The 16,195-nt window shown below is 27.4% G+C and overlaps 1 protein-coding gene across 1 annotated transcript in view; it reads left to right on the top strand.

Annotated features, from left to right (window-relative positions):
• The window catches only part of LOC111034832, a 59,507-nt gene that overhangs the window by 27,273 nt on the left and 16,039 nt on the right, over positions 1-16,195 (top strand). The window contains exons 7-8 of the mRNA XM_022316221.1: positions 6,219-6,517; positions 11,016-11,277. Coding sequence (XP_022171913.1) covers positions 6,219-6,517; positions 11,016-11,277 — 561 coding nt within the window. The remainder of the gene's footprint in view (positions 1-6,218; positions 6,518-11,015; positions 11,278-16,195) is intronic.

Genomic DNA, 16,195 nt, shown 5'->3' with positions numbered 1-16,195 from the left:
GCCCAACCGCCGACGACCACCTAACCCGCCGGTCATGGCCAATCGAAATTAATCGGCGACCCCGGTTAACGGCTGGTATAAATAGTAATACAATATTGTAGTGACGACAAAAACGCCGAAACGTCGAAAACTGGGATCACGCGTGCAGTGCATACTATACTAAAACACACGTAAATTAACCTTCCAAACAATATGTATACACGGATACTGCCCTCTTGTATGCACGGTACATATATTATACACTCGTGCGTAGGTTGTAATAATTATAATGGGTAATTCTCTAAGTATTTGCGCAGTATCCATCGTATAATATGTATTAATACACACTAATACACTATGTGGTACTTGTTAGTTGTTACCGTCAAAGCTCGATTAAGTATGACTATTTAATGGTAAGATTACAAAAAAGAATATTATGCACATAACCTACAAACTATATGTTAGTAAAGTCGAATAAATCCATCACAGAAAAGGTTCTAGGTAGGTAATAAAAATAAAAATAATAATAAATATAATATACGCTACGGATTAGATAACGTAGCATTCAGATATCAATGGTGTAAAACTCATCTAAGATCGTCGAGGTTTTCGTGGGTTCCTATATAGTTTGGTTTTTGGTAACGATTTCACTCGAGGCTAATTTATTCTATGCGAAGAAAAATTTATTACGATATCAAATATCCCAAATGATTCAACAAACATAATATGTTAGGTAGGTAAGTCTACTTTTACGGTCCAATGTCAGTGATTTTTTAAGATAATATATGAAAGCCATAAACTTAAATTTAAATTAAGAGTATTATGTAATAGTACTATAGTAGATGCCATACAAGTTTTTTTTGCACAAAAAAAGTCAGAGAAAAACAGACGCTTTCATTGAATTTCATTAATATTGATCCCGAAACATCGTTTCTATTATCAGGGTGTATATTGTACATACAGTTGTCACCCGATGCTTCTATAAGATCGTATTCGTTATAAGAAAAACTGATTTTCAAAAATGTTATTGGAGTGAGTATTTTAATTTCTAGGTAAATTTTCTAGCTTTTTAAATTATACCACCAGGAATTATCAGATGAACATTGGATATAATTGTTCTTTTAGCTGGGTTGATAAGGTAATGAAAATGTATTTCTATATGATTAATAACAATGCAAGCTATACATTCTTGATAGTTTGATAAACAATAGTTAGCAGTGAAGTAGAATAGTATACTAGTATACGCAGAATCTGTTATTGGAAAAGCGGGATGACAATTTAATATTGCTTTGTGTTGAAATCAAATATTGAATCTAGATTTTGGTTTTTTATGTAAATAATCAATGACACGAGCTTATAGTTAATAATTATTATGTTAATAAAGCATTATTACTATAATATAAATGTAACACACAATTGGAGTGCATCAGAGCCTATACAGTGTATACACAATATGAATTAGGGTCCATGAAGTTACACGAGCTAGTGTCTTTGCGTATATTGAAAGGCTCTATGTGTATGCACCATTTTCGTCATATTATTATACTCATAACTCATATCTATCATACCTACATCCATAACTATCGAAAGTTATTTTCTAATAAGTAATATTAATTTGGAAAGTTAATTGTGAAATAAAATATTGATACGGAACTCATGTGCTTGCAATAATAGAATACTAACATCGATTGTGTATTTCACATTCTACCTCATTTAATAATTTATTTCATTTTCGACAGTTTTTTTTTTTGGCATTCTGACCTTAAATTGTAATTCAAACATTTGCCAGTTCTGTTCAGCTGTACAGACTATTTATTAATTTCGAGTAAACACACATAATGTCTGAAGTCAGTTTTAAGCCTTCACCTAATGCAGTGCCACATGAGAATAAATTCAATTTTAGTTTTGCCACATATATAATAAGTTAGCTAGGTAATTTCTTTACCAATTACCGTATATATATATATGTCAATATATTTATGTTATCTTTGCCCGTTGCATACACATAAGATCAGTCACCAATTGTCACTTGTTTTGTATTTTCTAATGACTTAAACTATAAAACCATTCTGATATCTGTTACATAATACGACGAGATGCACTCGAGTCTAATACTCACATACCAGTAGTATTTTTATTATTGTTGACTCAATTATAAATGTGTTTTCATGACATTGTATAACTAGCGAACTTGTATTTTTTGCATCTATGCCCCGGAGGTAACTCTTACGTTATCTTTTGAAATATATCTTCTTTTAACAGTAGAAACTACATAATTTACTTTTAGTGTTATGTAATGTATTCTGTTTTTTTCCTTTAATAAACAGCTGTATTGTCTAGATTTGTCTTAACATTTGACTGAAAATGAACTTGATTTTTCTTGATCACCAACTTCACCTTTAATCTGTTGTATTTTTGGTTCTTCAATCAACTTTTAAAATTATTCACCGTATTACTTCCTTTTAGTATATAATTCAATAGTGTTGAAAGAGTTGCTTGGTATTTTTTGGGAATTTTATGTTGGCAGCGGTTTTAGTGATGGTTCTGTTAGTGTTGGATTATTTATGGGATTGTGTTGAATTTTGTATTAGCCTTGGGTCAGAATTGCCCTTAATGAGGGCGGATGAGGATGTTTTGGTGTGTTGTTACTTATTACGGCTGCAATAGGAACCGCATAACAAAAGTTGGTGTGTCGTTAAACTGTTACCCATCAAAAGTTATAAAAATGCGAAAACGATAATCTGGAATAAACGTGTGTATCAGTTGGCTGTCACACTCAGTACACGAGCTGTACATTTTTTAAATTAATTATTTTATGTATGTATATTTAATGTATGTGATCATTATTAAAATAAAACACTATCGTCTATCAAAAATTTAGTTTAAATAATAATGTATATTCAGGTTAAATAAAAAATGTATTTAAAAAAAGTACAACTTATGACAACCGTTATTGATAGTTTCTGTAAAATATTAAAAATAATGGAAAATTCATTTTTAAATGTTCGTTTTTATCAGTCGTGTGTGATTGATTTATTCAGATTTTACTATCATAGTTCAGTGTATTCCAGCAATATAATACATTCTTGTTCACTACCTGATTGTGTCACCTAGCAATAAGTTAAAACCTAATTCTTAATACTTATATTATAGAATATTTCTGTAATCACTCGTAAGTAGATGTAATATACACAGATAGAAAGTAATGGCTTAAACTTGGGATGGTACCACTCTTCTAACCCTTTCAATCTCACCTTTGGTTCAAAATTTGACTGTCCATTATCAATATAAACAACTTAAATAAAAAAGTTTTTTGATATTTTTACCGAGACAACCACAACATTTGAATACAACAATTCTATTCCAATTCATTTAGACTAATGTTCAATATAAAATAAAAAAAAACCTGAGAAATCGATCTTTGGTTAGTTATATTTTAAGAGTAACACATTATAGAGTAGATCAGCTTAACGAATATATTAAATATAGATTCAATGATAAATCATTGTTTATAAAAAATAATTCTGAACGGAGAGTGTTAGCCTATTTTTCAAAGAATATTTTTTTGCATGATAAGAATATTGCTATATTAATATACTTATGTGATAGGTATTTCAACAAGTTGCATGATAATATTATATAATAATACTAGCCGACCCGTGATTGGTTGTTTATTTTTCCTCCGGAGATGATATGTATAATTTTTTATTCAAATTTTATTGTTTAAAGTGATCGGCAAGTAAATATAAAAAACGGTTAATGAAAACGTATTGAAATGTTTCTAGTGGTATTCCTGATAAATATATTTTTATTAAAAATGAATACAGATACAAAAGATATGCTAATTAATCTGTTGTGATAAAGAGTTTTCATGCAACTCATGAGTATCTATTCTATCTCCTGTCGAAATCAAAATCATTAGATGATTCGGGTCTCCAGTTAGAGCAAATCCCACGTATAATTGTCCATGTGAAAAGTATTCTGAACAAAGATCTACGCCAACTTACCTAAATGTTTGACCTTCAGCTTTGTTAATTGTAATCGTAAAAGAAACTTCATCAAAGAATTGAAGCTGTTTGAATGAAGACGGCAAGTCATTGGGAATCATATGGAAATTCTTGGAATAAATGCAATTTCTCTTTTTGCTGCCTCAGTAGGAATTACGGCTTCTATAATATCATTTCGCAAAGATTTTATTTGCAGTTTTGTACATATTAATAGTATTATACATATTATTATTAATCATATTCTTGCATACTATTTCATAAAGTATTGGATCTCTGTCATTGTTCTGTATTTCAGCAGAAATAATTTTATCAATTTCAGCTGGCTGAATTTTCGTCTGTAACCATAAAAGAATGTGGTTATTTTGTTATTATTTTTTAATTCCACGTGGATCATAACACGTCAAGCGTGTTAGTGTTGTTGGCATAGCGCTAAAAAGAGTTTTTATTAGTACAAAGATAATGTGATTGGTGATTTCCATACAACTCTTATAATATTAAAACTATCATAGGAATTTATAGTTTATAATTTCGGCAATTGTTTATTTACGACAGAGTGCTTATACGATTGTAACTGTAGTAACTGATAAAATTAAATTATGAATAATAGATCACTCTCGGTAGTATTTGGTATAACTTTATACTTATTTTTTACTAACAAAAGTCGTACTAAACCCTTCAGAAGACAGTCAAGTTTAACAGTAAACTATTTCTACCAAATCAGTTCAGTAGTTTTATTGGTTAGGTAGAAAGCCCATTAAAATATATGTTAGTATAGATAAAGATTAACTTATACTTAAGTCAATACCCGAGTACCATATGAACAGGTTTTGCTATAATAATAGCTTAAAATTAATCTAAAATTAAAAAAATTGTATCGTGTATAGTAAATAATAACTTAGGTAGTGAAAATTGATTCACGTCCTTACAAATATTATTTTATGAATCACAGTAAAAAATCTAAAATCGTAATAATTTCGTATATAAAATTGAAAAATTAATAAAAAAAACTGTAACTTCAGCTGCATGAACAACTTATGAAGTATTTTGTATTACATTTTCAAGAGTTTTTATTTTCAAAAATTTCATCATACATTAATCAAGACGTCAATTTAAAAACTTTAAATGTATGTATACACCACAACATATTTTGAAAATCATACCATATCAAAAATATGATAGTACGAATATTTGGTGATGATTTCAAGTTACTACAGTTATTCATTTTTCAAAAACGAAAAAAAAAATCGTTTTGGTCAAAAACTGCATGTTTTTGTGTGAACACAACATTTTTATGTAAATGCCAATATTCTCTGTATTTTGAAAATTACTGCCAATTTATTCTGTTAACTTGAACCTCACTCAAACACCGCAACAAGATCTAATCTTTATTTGTCTATCAAAACCACTCTCAAAGTGGAAGATTGAAGCATTTTTACTAATTCTAAAGGTGACGCCTGAGAAAAAACCACATTAACTATTTAAATACAAATGCAATCGATATGATTTCAGAATTTAAAAACGCTACATTTTTTTTCAGTTGCAATACCTTAAAAAGTTACAACCCACATTTTTATAAAGAATTTAAAAAAATAAGTATATAGGTACTAAACAGCAGTAAAGCACCGATAATTGTTCATGTACATTATTATACCATCTATATAATAATACAATATTATAATCTACTATGATAGAGCTGTAGTTACTAAATGAGATAATTATAATAATACTACATTTAATAATTACCTACAAGGATAAACTATAAAAAAATTATAAATAAATAAATATTATAAATTAATAATCTTATGGAACGATAAATTTCCTAATTAGGTTTTAATTGTTCCAAATCTGTTGCAATTTTTCAATATAGATTTTTCCACCCGGTTCAAATATGTTTAGTGTTTACCCATTTTTTTAATGTACATTAATGTAGCGTAACATTTTTTTAACATAGAACAGTCCAACATCTTTCATGAAAAATTTGAAAAATGAGAGTAAATGGTTGACAACTGTAGGAGAGTCGAATTACGTAGTGATATTGGTATCTATATGTAGATGTAAATAATATCTTTTCGAGTATTCGTCTGCTGTAAGAACATCAGTTATTTTAAGGCGTGTCCACGCCTCACGGGATGTCCATAAACTAAAAAAATAAAATAAAAATAAAACAAATAATTGAACTCCAGCCGTTATTTTACGTGTACTGACATTTTTTTTATTCGCTCTCGTTTGTAGTTCCACCGTTGACTGTTCAAATCCTACCGATCGCAGAAAATGGCCACTTTAGTGGTATTGACAACGATTTACAGCCACCTCCGTTCACACAGTCTTCGGCGAAAATGACACCATTACCAATGCCAGAAGACGATGATCGTTTGTCTGTGCATAGCAGCAAGATTCAAGAACAACGTCAGCTGCAACCATTAACAGCTGGAAGAAAATATGAGTTACCGTGTAGGGCCTACGGATCACGGCCGCCGGCAAAGCTAACATGGTGGATGGATGGTCGGCGATTAGACACTACCCGAGAAACGGTATGAAAACGTATTTATTATTAAAATTTACTTATATTTTTATCTGATAGATGTTAAGAGTAAACAAAACAAAATTCATAAAAAAGTCACAATATTTATACGTACGTTGCACCAGCCCGGTCCATCGATTTTTGAGTTTTGAGGTAAAACCACATGTCATGCAAATTCTTAATTTAGTCCGGCGAATTCGTGCTAATTACGTGCTAAATATTTGTGCAAAAATAATTTTGATTTTCTCAATGGACCGGGCTGGTACAACGTACCTACGTAATATTTATAACCCATCAAATCAATATACACATCAATACATTTACAATTCGTTGTAAAATTTAAGTCTAGGTACAGTTTTTACATCGAAATATAATAATATATATTATACATGATTTAATAACATAATGTGCGCATTTTATTATAATTGATGATGAACTATCATAATTATACAAGTAACTAGTAAAAATAAAAAATAATGTGTATCATACTTTATACCTACATCATACACTGTCTAACAAACTATTTCCTATGGCTAAATATTAAATACAAATGATTAATGAGTTGAAATATTTGAAATTAAAAAATTTGCCCAAGTGATATTCTGTTACATTAAAAAAAAAAAATAGTGAAATTATTAGATTAAATCTAGTATACATAATTAAACAATTTATGTAGTCGGTTTTTCGGGGAGGGGTAGCTCTGAAATGTTTTGTTCGTACATAATTTGATAAAAAAAAAGTGTTACTTATATTCCTTACTTGTTGTGTGATGCATATTACTTAATTTTTCAGTATATTTTCAAATGATTAATAGGCAAATAATACTATTTTATTTGTAGTTACTAATTTAAGGTTTGTCGTTAAGTTAAGTATTTATTAAATAAAATATATTTTATTTGCGTTCTTTTTAATATCCTGAAGCTCATTGGTCGATATTTTTTTACGTTTATTTCAAATATGGTTTTCAATGTAGTTAACATTTAGTTAACAATTAGTTTTTTAACATATTATTTTAAACATTATTAAGAGTACTTAATTTTGTATTTTAATAAACATAATGAAAAAAGCTAGTATTATGATTACATTTTTTAATATCAAAAAAATATTATTAGTTAAGATTTTTAAATTTGATTTGATAAAAGAAGTTATAACATTCAATCTTAAAACTATTGAATGAGTGGTTTTCGCAATCCATTTTCTACTGATTAAAATACATTTATAAAATCAATTTCTCTAGTTTTTTTTAAAGATTACCTATATATAATTTGAAAAAAAAATGTCATGTAAATTCTATATAATATGAAATATAATTATATTTGGTTCGACTCGAAATCACCTGTCAAATGCAATGGTTCATTGTACCCATTAGTCATTTTTCTGAATTTTAAGTACGGCTTTTCAGTCTTAAACCTATTATTGAATTAAATTACATTTTCTATTTAACCTTATATCTTTATAGACGATCTCCAAAAGTACCATAATTCAGCATGCAGAAAATGCATTACAAAATGTTAATACTAAGCGGTTTTATATTATATATTCTCGGCATATAATATCCTTTAATGGCTATGTCCATCTTAAATGCAGCTTTACCTAAGTTTTAATTCAAATTCTTATATTATTAAATAATGATGTATATAAGCACTGTGTTCTTTACATAATAAATGTTGGTCTATATTCATGAATGATGAGGAAATTGACTTTTAAGTTTTAAGTTTACAGTGAATAAATCATTACATAGGAAACATTGTGCCACAAGTTTTTTCGTAAAAAATTCGAAGATAATACCGTAAAGTTTGGAACTGTTAAATTATATTAAATGATATTGGTTAAAAAAAGTTTAACGTTTGATCAATGGTTATTGATAAGGCTAGATTGGCTCATTAGCATTCTCCACATAATTTTAAAAATCCGAATAATTTATGATTGACCGTAGTCATACTATGAGTTCAAATACCTTAACTATTTGTACATAATATATTATTGTAAGTATCAGTTAATAATAAATTAATAATTCAAGTTCAAATTAACTTAATCTATACTTTTTAATGGCATATAATACCTCACTCAAACTTCCTTAATATGGATCAAGCGTACCCGTATTATACGGGGAAAATTTCTTATTTAAAAAGTCCAACTGATTTGCTGGCAACTGATTTTAAAATACAAAAAGTTTCAAAACCTGGTTTATTATTATCCCAGTTACTAAGAAAATGTTGATTACGAGTTTTATCCTATACCTTCATCCCAAAAACATGTAAACCCGTTTTTATTCCACTCTAAAAGGTTTTTCAGAAACTTTGTTCTACAGTTTGACACAGCAAAATTAATTTAAGCTTAATAAACTTAGCACCATAATCAGTGGAATAAAAAAATATATATTTTTAAATACTTAAAGGTGTCTTCTGATTATTTTAATTTAAATATCTTATTTTCTTCCATTCGTTTTAATTGAAAATAGGAATGACCCAAACAGAAAAATGAACACTTTGTTCTTAATTATTATTTCACACAAACACACAGTATGTATAATTAATGAAATGAATAATAAACATTACAAGGCGATAGTTAGAACATAATTTTTACAATATTAAGTTATGACTTATGTGTGTATAATAATAGTCATTTATTTTATGCGGTTTGTTTTTTAATTTACTTTCCCCTCCCTTCTCATATAATTTAAGTTCCACAACTAAAGTTTGCTATCGTAGTGTTGCTTCATTGTTTGAAACTTTAAACTTTAAATTTGGTTGCCCTAAACCTTTTCACTCATTATTCGTGACATATTTTTCTTTGCTGGGCTATCTCGTTTATCGCTTTTGTTACATATAAACCATTTTTTTTATATTTGTATTAACTTTTAAAGTTTCAACTTTTATTATTTTTCATTGGTTTACAGTGTGGCGTGTAAAAAATATAGAAATAAAAACTGAGATTTTTCAACAAAGCTATAGGTACATATTATAGCCATTTCCATTTTTTTTTTTTTTATTAAATTATGCGCAATATAATATTAAATTGAGTCAAGTAAGCGGCTACAGGAGGCGTAAGCGTAGTCGACTTAAAGTAGACTTTGTTTATTTATTCAAAGTTTCTTTTATTATTAAATTTTACACACACAAAACACACATACATATAACATATTATATAATAAAATACTTTGTAGCTGCAAGGTACACAACGACGAACGATCCATTATAATAATAACACTAACAACTGTAGTAATAACAGAATTTTTACTAAGGCTACATTATTGCGATACCAAACATGTTTTTATTAATTTTTTTAAAGATTTTATAGTTTTGATGGGTGAGATTTTAAAGGTTGTATTGCCTTTGATATTAAGTATTATAGTAACATTTATTCATCAATAATAATTGTACATCACATTATAATTCTTAATCTGATATATTATAGTTTGGTTAATATAATAACTTGATATACCTATCTATAGTTATAATAACATTATTGTAATAAGTACGTAATTAACACTAACTCTCCAACATATTTTAAATTAATTATTTAGTAACGTAGGTAGCTAAACATTAAACTCTTGATAACTCCTTCGCAAATAGGGATGTATTTACACAATATTAGACATAGCCAAATAGATATGTTCGTTTAAATATTGGGGAAGTTGGACGAAAAAAAAATGTAATTTAAACAATATCAAAAAAGTGCTTTCTATTTAATATAATAATCCAAAAATAAAACAGTATCAAAATATTAAACAAATGTAAAAAATATTATAATTAAAATGTTATTTAGTGAAATATATTTTTTTGATTCCAAGAACAAATTATGTTCCTGCACGGTTATTAAAAGTGTGTAGTCTCGTGGAGCGATAAAAGGTTATATAAAAGGTTGTAATAACCAATAGATACCATACAATATATTACAACTATAAAATACGGTATCTATAATACATGATGTATAATAACAAACAATAATAAGTACGATGCGATACGATGCCATCGTCTATTAGTTATAATACGCACATTATCGTTAGTTTTATAATAGGTATGAGGTACCCATGCATAAATAATGTGAATCAGAAATAAATAAACTCAATTCTTCCAAGTAATACCACAAAATATTTCAGTTAACAATTAATACTATGTACATTGTACATAACATCTTGTATCCACACACTTATTTGTGGCCTAAAACAAGTTCTACAAATAAAATCTATTTCACAATAATCCCTATTTATTTGTAATTTGGTTTTCCGAAACGTTATCAAACAACTAAAAATGTATTCAGACAGCGCAGTATGAAATACGAGTAAGCTTAAGTATTCGTAGATGTAATGAAATATTTTACTCATTTTAGTACGAAAAAGTATCGAGGCTGCCTTGGTCTTGATTTTATTCTGATATTATTTTCTCATTTATTGTTGAATTTATAGATACCTATTTTTACTTACAATCACCTAAGATCTAAATGTGTCTTATGTAACCTTATAATATGGTGATTATCGTGTTATTATATTGAGCGTATATTAACAGACTTCGACGGACGGAAATTCAACGACTAGTGTATTGACGTTCGTACCTGTTAAACCGACGACCAAATCACGTTACCAAGAACCCGGAGAAGCTGATGAGCACAGAACGACTGACTATGACGGCAGGTTAACTTGTAGGGCCGAAAACCCACAGCACCAACTGTCGACGTCCCAACGAAAGCACACAATAGCAGCTGGTAGTGATTCGTCTGATGATGCCGGAACGCCTTTCATACAAAGCACATGGTTGTTACGGATACAATGTGAGTATAATGGCAGAATTGTATATATACGACTTATTATTTTATTCATACTCGCAAATAGCTGCATATGTTTCTCGATACATACTACACCTGTGCAAATATATGTACAGAGTTCTATAAATTATTTATTATTAGGACTAAAGTTTGAAACTAACCATGAGACCGTATTGGGTAAGGAAAGGATAAAGGAAACCATTGGTTTTACTATTTTTCTTGTTTCAAGTTATTTTATCGTAGAAACATTTCAAATCAGTTTTCTTAAATTTCAAGTTAAATAGAAATGTATGTATTTCGAGTTGGCTTAACTTGTATATAATTTCAAAAGAAAACTTAAATAACAACCCCATGTTTATTAAATATATAATATCGTATGCAAACTGTAAAATGTTCTGTAGTTTTGTTATACCTATAATAGTAGGTAATAACCATTGAATATTAAAACATGTAAATACATTTTCGAACATTTGTATAACTATGATTTATTGTTTGCACTTGTTGAATGATTAACATAAAATGTTATTCCGTTTTCGTCAGTGAAAAATACTGCCAGAAATCATTTTATTTCTTACCTAAGCAAAACAGTTTATGTGGTGAAATAAAAATGTTAAATTCTGAAGATTAATTAAATTTGATCTGTTACGTATTACAGTTATAATTCTACTTATTATTAATTATTCAATACCTTACAGTATTAAAAGGAAAGTTAACACAAAATTAATCAATTTTTAGTTCCAAGAAGTTACCCTAAAAATGTTCATGAATTAATTAAATAAAATAGTTTAATTATACGGATACATAAGACTAAAAGTTATTGAAATTAAACCAAATAAATATCTTTACATTATATTACATTGTACATTTCTAAATGTAAAATATCATTTTTACACTCAGCAATAAAATACAATGACTGATAAATCTATTACTTCAATATTTTACTGTACGCCGATTTATAGTAGAAAATAAGTACCTATTATTTTTTATATTTATAAATTATTCTTTTTTAAACAATTGTAATACACTAATGCACAATCGCTTAGTGTAATTTATAAGGTCGTAAGCGGTAAGGTACCTATACTATAGCAGTTACACAATTCATTATTCCTATAGTAGCATTTAGTTGGGTCCAGATCATGAAATGGCATAAAAATAACCAATCTCTTGAAATGGGGAAATTTCTCGTTTAGTGTGTAAATATTTATATGAACATTATGTAAGTATTAAATAATTCAAACTCACTTAAGGCAAATACATCATTCAGTTTGTATTGTACCGAGGTTGTATAGTAACTATTTAGCTATATGGTGTAAACGTAAAGACGTCTAATCGGTAACATATCTACCATGTCGACATCTCTAGCTTCCGTATGTGTATGGTGTATACCTATAGTTAAAATAGTAATTTGTTGAGATGCAAGCGATAAATAAATTTACCAAGTAAATTTGACCGACTTTTTATGTTTTATAAGTTATAGAAACTTTTAACGTTTTAGAAATTTAAAACAAAGTAAATTGGAATATATTTATAGTGGAAAACTGTATTTTACGCTGAATACCCATTATTATTGATTTTGAATAATGGTAAGGCACAGGGCGTGATACATTAATTTTTATAAAATTATAATAAATTGACAATTATTATTGTTGTACAACATATAACATTTTAGAAATGAATAAATTAAATGAAGGTATAATCAAATTTTGAGATTAATTGATTATGATAGAAAATTGAGTTAATCCAATTTTTCCAATTTACCGAAATTTATTGCATTTTTACATTACAAAATTATTATCTTTTGTTCTTTGCCAATTTACCATATTAAGTATTTCCTAGAGATTTAGTTCATAATTGATGATGATAATTGGGTGTTTCACTATCCGGAGACCGACTAGGATTTCTGTAATTTGCATTTGAATGTCATGTCAACTTGTTTCTTTTTCAAAAAACTTCTACACAGACACGTATTCTCTCAAGTGACAATTCAACAAATTAAAATAGAACGGATAGTAATTCAATTATGAAACAGTTAGCAAGCAGTTGAACTCGTAGTTTAACTGTTCGCTTAAAATACGTACTTGATTAAATATAATATTTTAATGCTGTATGTTTCTTCTGGTTTTCTTATACTACTAAACAGCACATTAAAGAGATTAATATGATATGGTTTTTGATAAGAGGAATGTACAAATACGCCCACAAAATTTCATAAAAAACTTAAGTATGGTCTTGAATATAACTCATATAATAGCCAAACGTTTAATAAAAATATGTGAAATCGAGTTTCTAATTAATTTAACTGATTATATTATTATCTTGTAAGTGTATAATATATGATACTAAATATCCTTGTAACTACACATATTTAAATTAAATTGAAAAATTGCAATTTGTATCATCTACATAAATAGATAGAACGAGTACATAAAGAGATGGCTAGGTGAGGTAGATAAATAAAAAAATACTTTGAATACTATAATTTTTGGTTGTAAATGTTATATTTTTTTATAACTATATTACTCTAGTTTATAGATATTGTTTGTTGTTGCAAAAATTCTTACATATATTATTGAAATGGTAAGAAAATATTATTTTCTGATAGTTGTTTTTTTGTTCACAATGATTGTAATATACTTTAACGGTGTAAAAATGAATACAATTGTTAATAATAAAATCCCGGTGATATTATATTGATAAACATAAAATAACATATTTTTATTAATAAAAGAGCAGGTATATTTGTTTGATAATTAAAAATAATTTGATTAGATATTAGATCGAATTGCTATTTATTTATATCATTAATTGAATACTTATAGAATATAAAAAATGTTCTTAATAGGTTCTTCAATAAAATATTTTCATATTGTTTATTTTTGAATCAAAATTGTTCTTAATTACCAATGCTGTTATGTGTTTCTATTCGTGTATTTTATCGCAATAAATAATTTCTATTATTTTGTAATATTAAAATAATTAATTAATTTTTATAGTTTTGTAAAGTATAATTAATTACGATTCAAAATAATATAACTAGTACTTGATATTTCATACATTGTATTTTTATACTAGTAAAATAATGGTCCACAATTATTTTATTATTCAAATACTCAAGTCTAAAATTATAATGTACTTATCACAGTGAGTATATTATACGAATATTTTAATGACATCCTTAGTTTGAAAGGCTGGATATTAAATGCCTTGATTATACATATTTATAACATACTTCATTTAATGGTGTGTTCCACATAATTTTAAAATATTTAAAATACAATAGGTGGTATTAAATTTACGTCTAACCATACAGTTCTGCTATGAACAGCTAAACAGTTATTACCATGTTAGTTGTTAACTAAATATTTGGCTTATTGTGAAATTGTGTATTCAGTCCAAATCATTAAAGCTAAAATTTAAGTAAGACATAGACTTGCATAAAATAATAATACTTGCTATATGGTAGAATAATGCCCCAAACTTGTAAGTTTCAGAGGAGCGGTTTCGGGTTTTGTTTTAGTGTCTATAGACAGTTCTCAGTAAATTTTACCTACCAAGAAACTTAAGTTCGGTTGTTTACGACAGATCTAGTCTTTTCCTATAAATTATTGCTTCCAACAGATCGTTAGAACTTAGAAATGTGGTAAATGTATACTCGCAGTTTTTATTATTATTCTAGAGATTATATTCTCACTTACTCTAATCACGTCTTTTCTTTAATGTTTCGATTGATCGTGTGTATTTTATTTTCTAAAAAAAATGTAGTAACTCCAAATCTTAGTAATTAATGTACATTATTCAACTACCCAAGAGACAATATAAATTGTTCTCATTACCCAGCGCCAGTTTTACTTTTCGTAACTCATTATATTTGATTATTGTAATTATAATAATTAACTACAGGTTTTTCTTTGTACTTACAAATGTATAATATTAACTTTAATCATTCTTCAAGCCATTTCAATATTTACACAAATACAAAATTAATAACATCAACATTAAAGAACCCGAAAATATGTGATTGTTTAATCGATTAATCTGAACATTTAAATGTAATATAAATAATACATTCGATATAACAAATATTGCCATCAATTAAAGTTGGTACATTTTAGAGTGAAGAGTAGTTAGGTTCTGATAATAATACTGATGCTTTCAAGTACTATTAATTAAAAAAATTAATTATTCCCAATAAATATAAATTATGAGTAGTTTTGAGGTAGTAAATAGTATATTATGCAATTGGTATTTATATTATCAAAACTTTATATCACATTATTTTTGTAGGTAGCATAACTTGTTATGCGGCATATTCAGAGCTATTCTTAATATTAATGGGCTTCTATTATTTAGTGTATTACAGGTCTGTTAAAAATATTTTCTATTAATGGTTGGCGCACGGTCGACCCAACCCAAAATCTTCTATGATTCGTATTTATATATATATATATATAAGAACTTGTCTTAATTGATTCATCAATGCCTATCTGGAACCACTGAAGCCATAAGTATGAGTTTTGATCAGTAGTTTAGTTTTATGATGTAGAGACCCACTAAATTTTTTTTCAAAATTTGAGTTTTAGATTCAAGGTGGAAATTGAAAGTTTTTTTGTTTTCATGGGTTGCGGATTTTAATAGTAATAGTAAAAATTAGTATTCATTTGTAATTTGTATAATATAATGGTTGTCATCACTCGGGCAGATGAGATAAAAATATACAAAAAAATCGTTGCGTTATATAGCCTCGTTAAAAAAACTATATCTTAAAACCAGATGTATGTTTGATTCTATATACTCAAAAAATCCTAGGTTGATTTTGTTGAAAATCTCAGTGATTGTTTTTATAGATATATCAGAAAAGTTTAGAAAGCAGTTTAAACCACGTTAAAATATAAAGCAAGTGCTAAGTCCAATCTGAAACTTCAGT

The sequence above is a fragment of the Myzus persicae genome, unplaced genomic scaffold (assembly GCF_001856785.1).
Source record: "Myzus persicae strain clone G006 unplaced genomic scaffold, MPER_G0061.0, whole genome shotgun sequence".
Lineage (NCBI taxonomy): Eukaryota > Metazoa > Arthropoda > Insecta > Hemiptera > Aphididae > Myzus > Myzus persicae.
This window is presented reverse-complemented; position numbering and strand designations above follow the sequence as displayed.